Source organism: Sceloporus occidentalis, unplaced genomic scaffold, assembly GCF_023333645.1.
Source record: "Sceloporus occidentalis isolate IW3139 unplaced genomic scaffold, rSceOcc1.0.p SCAF_8, whole genome shotgun sequence".
NCBI lineage: Eukaryota > Metazoa > Chordata > Lepidosauria > Squamata > Phrynosomatidae > Sceloporus > Sceloporus occidentalis.
The window spans coordinates 7,902,956-7,912,147 of record NW_028316988.1 but is presented as its reverse complement, the minus strand read 5'-3'; the positions used below and the strand labels follow the sequence as shown (position 1 = coordinate 7,912,147).

The 9,192-nt window shown below is 45.8% G+C and overlaps 1 protein-coding gene across 1 annotated transcript; it reads left to right on the top strand.

Annotated features, from left to right (window-relative positions):
• The first annotated feature begins 3,976 nt into the window (after nucleotides 1-3,976).
• On the top strand, nucleotides 3,977-7,457 carry C1QA (complement C1q A chain). The gene is made up of 3 exons (XM_089536931.1): nucleotides 3,977-4,035; nucleotides 5,236-5,403; nucleotides 6,686-7,457. Exons 2-3 carry the CDS (start codon nucleotides 5,241-5,243, stop codon nucleotides 7,261-7,263), a joined length of 741 nt encoding a protein of 246 aa, XP_089393057.1. The 5' UTR covers nucleotides 3,977-4,035; nucleotides 5,236-5,240; the 3' UTR covers nucleotides 7,264-7,457.
• The last annotated feature ends 1,735 nt before the right edge of the window (nucleotides 7,458-9,192 follow it).

The window sequence follows — 9,192 nt, the reverse complement described above, 5'->3', positions numbered from 1 at the left end:
CCATTTTCTCTCCGCTGCTCGAAAGGCTTTGCAGACTACCCAATTTCTAAAGCCCATTTGCAATTCAGGACTTATTCTGCACAAAGTCCATGCTTTTTGCTTGTTTGTCTTGCCTGGAAAAGAGCAGGAAAATGTTGCTTCCTGTGCATGTCAACCATGTGTGACTTTTGTGTAGAATAAATCCCGAATTACAGCATTTTTGATGCACAGGAAACAAAACAGGAGGCAACTGGAAGATCACTCCTGGTTTTGGGATGAAAAACGGTATTTCATGGAATCACAGGATCATATACTTTCAGAATCGGAAAGAACCACAAGGACCGTTGTTCAAATAACATTGTTCAAATTAGAAAGTTTTAATTGAATAAGTTAATAGCCTAACATGCTTTTCTGATGGGTTAATAGCAATGCCTGCACATGAATATAACCTTCTCGGTGGAAAGGTCCATTTTATTGCATGTGGTGTTGCACATGCAATTTTTGTGCAACAGAAGTCCCAAGCTACAATTAGTTTTCACAAACTGTACCAAAAAACCCTATTCTTGCAAAGGAAGAAATTTGCTAAGATGACTTGTTGCACCTATAAATCAAAACTAGCAAAGAATCACATCGCTTGCAATCCCATGGTATCTCTATCTGCCCAGAATAATATCATTCGAGACTAGTTTTGGCTCTGCCTATTTTGTTTGCATTGCTGTTGTTTCTCAGCAACTTGGTGTTGCCATGTTATTTCTGTCTTTTTCCTGCACAAGTGAAGAAAAGAAGGGAGAGGCGAACACAAAGGAGGTACAAGAGTAACAAAGGCAAGGAGCTGGCACTTGAAAGGCGAATCTGTGTTGGCTGTGAGACAGTGCGGATGATACCCAGTAAACAGAGATGAAGAGACAGGGAATCAAAGGGAGACAAACATATTGAGAACTGAGGGACGACTCCGAGCCTGGCGTTGGCACCAAAGCCCCAAACGCAGACATGAACGCGGAGGAAGGAGGAGAGAGCGTGAAGGAGAAACAAGAGGGAGAGGGGACTTTATGACTTAAAAAGCATCTTTAATCTAATTGGAAATGGGACACGGAAACCAAGGAATTTCAAATCAGCCTGCCATTGCCAGCAGAAAATGATAAATTTTTAATACCCCGCGTCTTAATGATTCGATCTACATTGTTTACATGTTTGGAATAGCTAAATGGCATGCGGATCTTGGTGGATCACTAAAAGGCAAGGGCAAAAGCAGAGAGTGGCAACCCGGAAACCTAGGGAGTGTCTGTATGGGCCAAACGCCACGTCTTCCCTCCTTCTTTCAGGCGGGTAGTCGGGATGGCAAACTGTCAAGACAACATCTGGTGCAAAATGTCCAGACATAATCATGGAGGATAGTCCAGATAGCCTAGGGCACAAACTGCCCAGACTTCATCATAGTGGGTAGGCCAGATGGCACACAGCACAGTCCTCAGTTCTGGTGCAAACTGTCCAAACTTCAACATAGCGGGTAGTCTCTATGGCACAGAACACAACCCTTAGTTCTGGTGCAAACTGTCCAGACTTCATAGTGAGTAGTCCAGGTGGCAGAGGGTACAATCCTGGTGCAAATTGTCCGGACTTCATCATAGTGGTTAGTCTGGATGGCACAGGGCACAATCCTCAGTTCTGGTGCAAACTGTCCAGACTTCATCATAGTGGTAGTCCAGATGGCAGAGGGCACAATCCTGGTGCACAGTCTTCATCATAGTGGGTAGTCCGAATGGCACAGGGCACAATCTTCAGTTATGGTGCAAACTGTCCAGACTTCATCATAGTGGATAGTCCAGATGGCACAGGACACAATCCTCAGTTCTGGTGCTATCTATCCAGACAACATTTCCAGACAGCATCTGGAAAGTTCAGCACCGAACCCGCTGTATACCTGCTTACATTTTTTTTTAAGTTACCTTTTGCTCCAGTTCTTCCAGAGCTCTCTGGAGCTATGTTGGGCGACTGTTCACATGTGTGAACATTGTGCTACCTGCCACCACAAGTTGCATTCTCTGAAGTCATAACAAGATACCCAGCTGTGTGATCAAGGCTGGGTGCCTCATTGTCATCCTCATGATGGTGGTGGTGAATGGCACAGTGAGATGTACATGCCAACAGCTGCCCACCATTGCTCCTGAGGGCTCTGGAAGAACTGGAGCACAAGATAACTGTGCAAATGCCCTCAGAATATTCTGGCCCATGCAGACACAACCCTAGATAATTTTATCTTTGCATACATTTTTTAAAAATGAGTTTTCTTACCTAGTTAGACTGCAAGTGTATTGTCTCACTGCACTGCACAAAATATGTGGCAAGTAGAAGCTATATCTCCAGATATCTACAATCTATTTCAGTGTACTACCAGACAGAACAAGTGCATTGGTTTTTGATTGCCCAGTGGCTTTTCTTACCATTAGCCATGGCATCCATTTTAGGAGTCCATCAAGGATGGGATGCTGTTTCCTTGTGGCTGCACTTCTTCCAGGTCAGTGAATTCAAAAGTTAGTGCTGGGTTTGTAGATTATAGATTGATATGCATGTGTCATGTGCTTTTTAACACATACATGAGACTTGCATGTTGAAATCATTTGGAAAGTCAGCTTTCCATGCCACTAGAGAGATGCAAATCTTCAATTATTTTGTCTTTGCAGGGAGTCGATGAATAATTTTCACAGTTTTCTCCCGACTGTGGGAGAAAAGCAGTATTTCTGCCCATGTTTTTTTGGGAGGGGGGCATCTTGGTTTCGTGTAAAACAGGTCAATTGGCAACAACCACAAACAAAGCGGCAGTTGCAGCAGAGTCTCTCGGAGAAGGGATGGGGTTTCAAAGGGCAAGCCACATAAGTCGCTGTCTCCGACCTCAAAAGTCTACCTTACGTTGTGTGACTCCATTCAAAAGAAAACCATTCACCGGTTGCCCGGGACATCAATGCATTTGATTTATGCAATGGCACCATCTTGTGGTTGTTCCTTTCTCAGACACAATATATAAAGTCACACAGTGCGCACGGCGTGTTCACTCCTGGGCAGCCAATTTGTGCAATCGGAGCTGGAGCAAACTGTTGTGTCAGCATTCAGTGCATAAAATCGAGCATAGGGGCTACACACCAAGCCATTCCCTACCACATCGTTCCTCTTTTAACAGGCAAGTTCCTTCCATATAGCTCTTGGTGGAGATTGCAGAAGCTGGGAAAACCATTGCGCTGTAGCAACTATGCAATCCATCACTCTAACCATGAGGCATTACTGCATCTCTCTCTAAACATCCAGAACTCAGTGAATGGAGGCCTACAAATGGTCAGTGACATTAGGAAATTGTCACTCACATAATGTCCTCAAGACTTCTTGTTCGGTTGCATGGCTGATGGTTACTCTTTCTCCTTGGTTGGAGTCCTTTTGGCATCCTATGCAAGTTCTATGGAAGTGATTTCATGCAGAACATCTGTATCCAGTTGTAGGTTGCAGAGGCAGACTTGCACATGCAGCGCCACTGAGGTTGTGTTTGCTGGTTTTCCAGCCCTCCCACAGTGATCAGAGGGATTTAGGAAAAGCCCGGCTCAGTCATATAAACTGGCCGGGTGAACTTCGCCAAGTCACACTCTCTCAGACTCAGAGGAGGGGAATAGCAACCCCCTTCTGAAGAAACTTGCCAAGAAAATTGCAGAATAGGTTTGCCATTAGGGTCACTATAGGTTGGAAATGGCTTGAAGGTACACAACAACAACGACGAGCTGTACCTTGGGGGGTTGAGTGGTGTCAAACTGCACTATTTCTGCAGTGCAGATGCAGCCATAGAAAGATATACAGTACTGAAAAGGGTGCTGAAGCTATTTCACTGGACAGACTGGGTTGAGCTTATAGAGCGAGGGGAAGCAATCCGAAAAAAGGGAAGGGAAACTACATTTTCTCTGATTCAGCCAAAACTAACTGCTCTCTCCCTTCATCCTTCCACTTCCTTTATCCGTGGGGCCGAAAAGAAACATTTCTTCCTTCCCAAAGAACTTGGTGGAGGGCTCTTTCAAAGCGGTAAGCAACCTTTTCTCCTTTTATTTCTTGCAAGGACTTCAACTGATCCTATCTTCAGTCCTCCAAGACCAACCCATGCGCTGGTTTGCCCACAGTGCAAAATAACCCTCATGCATAAGAAATACATTGGGAGAGGTCAAGGTATTTTCTGACCCTTCTATAATGCCGATGTAATGAGGTTTCGCAGTAGGTTTGGCATCATGGTCAGGATTAGGGGTAGGGTTAGCCGAAGGGTTTAATGTCCACATCTTGCATTGATGGACCTCCCTGAGAATACTTGGATCTTAGAGTTGGAAGGGACCCCAGGGCCATCCAATCCAACCTGCTGCCATGCAGGAATACACAATCAAAACACCCTCGACAGATGACCATCCAACCTTTGTTTAGAGACCTCCTTAAAGAATTCAGACCCTTTTCCTTTGATAGGCAGCCATTGATCTTGTCATTTATTTCCTCAAGGATTCACCAGCAGAATAGGGAACTTCAGTCTCTTTCACATTATATATTCTAAATATCAGTAAGTATCCTTGTTTCTTGTTTCTTCATTTTATGTTTTATGGTAACTCTGTTTTCCTAGGACAGGAAAGGGAGGTAATTCAGACCATAGACAAAGAGATGGCCTTCTGTCGAGGGTGCTTTGATTGTGAGTTCCTGCATGGTAGGAGGTTGGACTGGATGGCCCTTGAGGTCTCTTCCTTCCAACTTTATGATGCTGTGATTCTACAATTCCACATGAGGCTGTGTCCCCATTTTTCTCCCCACTGAGCCAAGACTGTTTCTCCATGGTCTAAATCATCTCCACCTTCCCTTCTCCATCAATATATTATATAGCAGGGAGGATGCAAAATTGTGCACATGGAACACACACTATTGTAGGATATTGGCCTTGCTCTACACAATTATGTTGTTGCTGTGTGCCTTCAAGTCATTTCTGACTTATGGTGACCCCAAGGCGAACCTATTATAGGGGTTTCTTGGCAAGCTTTTTTTAGAGGGGGGTTGCTATTGCCTTCCCCTGAGGCTGAGAAAGTGTGACTTGTGCCCAAGGTCCACCCAGTGGGTTTACATGGCTGAGTTGGGATTTGAATTCTGGTCCCCCAGTGCCTTAGTCCAACACTCAAACCACTACACCATGCTGGCTCTCAACACAATCATAGGATGCCTAAACGCTCATGCAGTTCTGTGGTGGCTTCCATACAGGCAAAATGAGGAGCAGAGTTTGGCTGGCCACTTGTTTGCTGGCCCTGATCCTGGATGTTGCAGCCCCTCAGGGAAGCATATGCCAAGCACCTAATGGCAGAGATGGACATCCTGGGGCTCCAGGCCGAGATGGACGACCAGGACAGAAAGGAGATATCGGCGAGCCAGGTAAGAGGTCATTGGACAACTCCATGCTGAGATGCATTGCTTGGAAACGTTTTGGATGGAGTTGGACCCTGGTCACTGGCCACGATGATAGCTGTGGCTTTATAAGAGTTGTAGTTCAGAAGAGGACTTCTTCTTGAGGAAGAGGCCATCAGCCTGAGCCTGTAGGACCTTAGAAGACCAGTGGAGGACAGGGGGTCTTGGATATGTCTCATCCACAGGGTCTCCATGAGTTGAGATTGACCTGAGAGCAGTAAACAACAACAACAAGTCCAAGACAGTAAGTTTTCCAAGCTCTGTAGTGCAAGAAGGTCCTTACTTTGTGGGGTGGCAGGAAGAGGTATGTAGTTTTTGTTTCCTTTCTGTAGACAGAGGGGGTCTGCTTGGGATATGTATTACCCAAAGCAAAGGACAACATGGTGGCTGAAGAGGGTGTATCAGAGCCACCTTCTCCATTCAATGTGCAGAAGCTTCATGGACTGGCCATTGGAGTTTTGTTCAACACTGTCTGCAGACAGAATTAAACACTACCAAAGATGTAGATCCATCTAAACAGTCAGGGAATAGGCTTAAAATATTTAGAAAAAGTGTGCGCAACATGTGATTGCTCCACACCTAATTTGGAGTGAGAAGTGAGCAGGTCCAAGACCAAGAATAGATAAGTGTTCTTATAGAATCGTAGAGTTGGAAGAGACCCCAAGGCCCATCCAGTCCAACCCCATTCTGCAATGCAGGAAATCACAACCAAAGCATCCCCAACAGATGGCCATCCAGCCTCTGTTTAAAGACCTCCAAGGAAGGAGACTCCACTACACTCCAAGGGAGTGTCTTCCACTGTCTAACAGCTCTTACTGTCAGGAGGTTCCTCCTAATGTTGAGCTGGAATCTGTTTTCCTGGAGCTTACATCCATTGTTCTGGGCCCTGTTTTCTGGAGCAGCAGAAAACAAGTTTGCTCCCTCCTCAATATGACATCCCTTCAAGTATTTAAACAGGGCTATCATATCACCTCTTAACCTTCTCTTCTCCACGCTAAACATCCCCAGCTCCCTAATATGTTCCTCATAGGGCATGGTTTCCAGACCCTTCACCATTTTAGTTGTCCTCCTTTGGACACACTCCAGTTTCTCAACATCCTTTTTCAATTGTGGTGCCCAGAACTGGACACAATATTCCAGGTGGGGCCTGACCAAAGCAGAATAGAGTGGCTTCTTCTTCACAGAAGAGTTGGTTTCTTCTTCACAGTTGAGGCAATTAATTCCCTCTCTTTCTCTGCTCTCTTTCAAGGAATGGCCGGAAGGAGCACCGGGGTGCAGGGACCCAAAGGTGATCCGGGGGAACCTGGCTCACCAGGCAAGCCAGGGAACCAGGGATACCGAGGCCCAGACGGTCCCATGGGTCCTCCCGGCGAAGCGGGAAGCAAAGGAATCAAGGGACAAGTTGGCAACATTGTGGAGCAGCCCCGAGCTGCCTTTTCGGCTGTCCGTAGCAACCCAGACCCAACCCCAAACGTCAACGCTGTGGTCTTTAACAACGTCATCACCAACCAAGACAACCGCTACAGTGCACAGACAGGGGAGTTCACCTGCAAAGACCCAGGGTACTACTACTTTACCTTCCAGGTGGTTTCCAGTGGCAACTTGTGCCTCCGCCTCATGCACAAAGGGAACATCGTGGCTACATTCTGCGATGAAAACAGCCAAAGGATCCATCAAGTCAACTCAGGGGGCAGTGTCCTGAAGCTGGAGGAGGGGGAACGGGTTTGGCTAGAGCGTGACCCCAAAGATGGGAGCAACAACATTTACAATGGTCCTGATGCTGACAGCGTCTTTAGTGGCTTCTTGTTGTTCCCATCGGGGGCATGAGATGTAGCAGAGTATAAAATATCTCCTTTCCAAAGCTCCTTTGCACCTGGTGCTTGATACTATGCTATGCCCACTAAGACTCTTGTGCCAGAGCAATGCGCATCTGGGCAAAACCCTCCCCCTGTATGATGCTTGTGCCAGTCCTTCCTTCTGTGTACCTCCTCATTTGGTGCCAAATAAATATTCTGAACGTTGGGGTTGTGTTATTGTGTGTTAAGGCACAAGCCCCTATGATCCTAGGCTGCATCAACAGACTATAGTGTCTAGATCGAGAGATGTAATGGCACCACATAATTCTGGAAACCATGCCTTATGAGTAGAAACTTAGGGAGCTGGGTATGTTTAGCCTGGAGAAGGGAAGGTTAAGAGGAGATATCATAACCCTGTTTAAATATTTGGAAGGATGTCATATGGGAAAAGGAGGAAACTTGTTTCCTGCTGTTCCAGAGACTGGGACAGAGAGCAATGGATGCAAACTATAGGAAGAGATCCCACCTAAACATTGGGAAGAACATCCTGATGGTAAGAGCTGTTCGACAGTGGAAGACGCTGCTTTGGAGAATGGTGGATTCTCCTTCTTTGGAGGTTTTGAAATGGATTCTGGGGGCGGAGGGGCATCTTTTGGGAGTGATTTGAATGTGCCTTCCTGAATGGCAGGTCCCTCCAGGCTTTAAACTTAAGTTGGACTGGACAGTTCCTCAAGTAGAAGATAACTCCAAATGATAACTCCAAATGAAGACTGATTACAGGGAACCATTACTCTGAATTTCTTCTGGGGGAGGAGAAACTCTGTCACACTTTTTGGACCATTGGTTGTGACATCAACACACACACACAAATATCCTAAGTTCTTCGGTTTTACTGTCACTGCAGATTTTACTGGCATGAATTGTGGAGGCAGCCAGACCACCATTTGATGTCCTCCACCATGTCTCAGACCCAAGCTGCACCTGCGCTGCAATAATAATCCAGTTTGACACTGCCATGGCTTTATGCTATGGAGTTTTGGTGCTTGTATAGAGCTCTCTAACAGAGAAGGCTCACAAAATTACCAATCCCAGAATTCCTTAGCATGGAGCCATGGCAGTTAAAGTGGTGTCAAACTGGATTATGACTGTAGTGCAGATGCAGCCCTATTGAAATGCAAGAAAATTATGGGATGGGAAGGGGGAGATGATGGCTGCCACAAAAACCTGGAGAGTAATAATTATGGAAAATTCTGCTAAGTGAACTTTTTTTTATCCATCCATCCATCCATCCATCATTTCTTTTTCATAGGAGTTGTCCAGTTCAGGTTCTCTGTCCTGGATCCAAAGTGCCATTGAGGGCTTGCAGATTCCAAATGACCCACTCTTTAAGAAAGCTTGCTTCAACTTTTGAAAATTTACTTCTTCTTTCTGGACTGCATCTCTCAGCATTCTCCCAATCTGTCATGATGGACACTGGCTGTGCTGCAGTGAATCCTGAGACCTGTTGTTCAGAAAAGTAACTTTTCTAAGCTCGGGGCTTCCAACACAGAAGCCGGCAGGAGCTGCTTTTCTGTCACTCTCCGTTTCGCTGAAAGGGAAATTCCAGGCGGGGCTGCCCCATGGATTTTTTTTTGGTCGCTGTTGTTTTCCAACTACGCGGCATGAATTAAAATCCCCCTTCTTGTGCCTTTGTCGTGTGCTGAGCAGCATAACAATGGCATGCTAAATGATCATGAAAGGATCCAGCCTTGACCAGGAGGCCATTTTCCCATTTGCATTTTTAATATTTTGTCATTTCTTCCCTTTGTCCTACAACAAACCTGCCAGTTAGTCCCTCCAGAGGTTCGGGGAGATTGGAAGTGTCTCCATCACATCCACTGGAAAGTAGGACATCACACCCAGCTGAAAGCATGCAAAGGATACCACCATGTTTCTTTATCCCTTTTTAAAATTAGAATCA

Bases quoted from the DNA above. Each gene is read 5' to 3' on its own strand.
- C1QA (XM_089536931.1), top strand. From the start codon at position 5,241: ATGAGGAGCAGAGTTTGGCTGGCCACTTGTTTGCTGGCCCTGATCCTG. The intron at 5,404-6,685 runs GTAAGAGGTCAT...CTCTCTTTCAAG, and splicing joins AGGAGATATCGGCGAGCCAG to GAATGGCCGGAAGGAGCACC.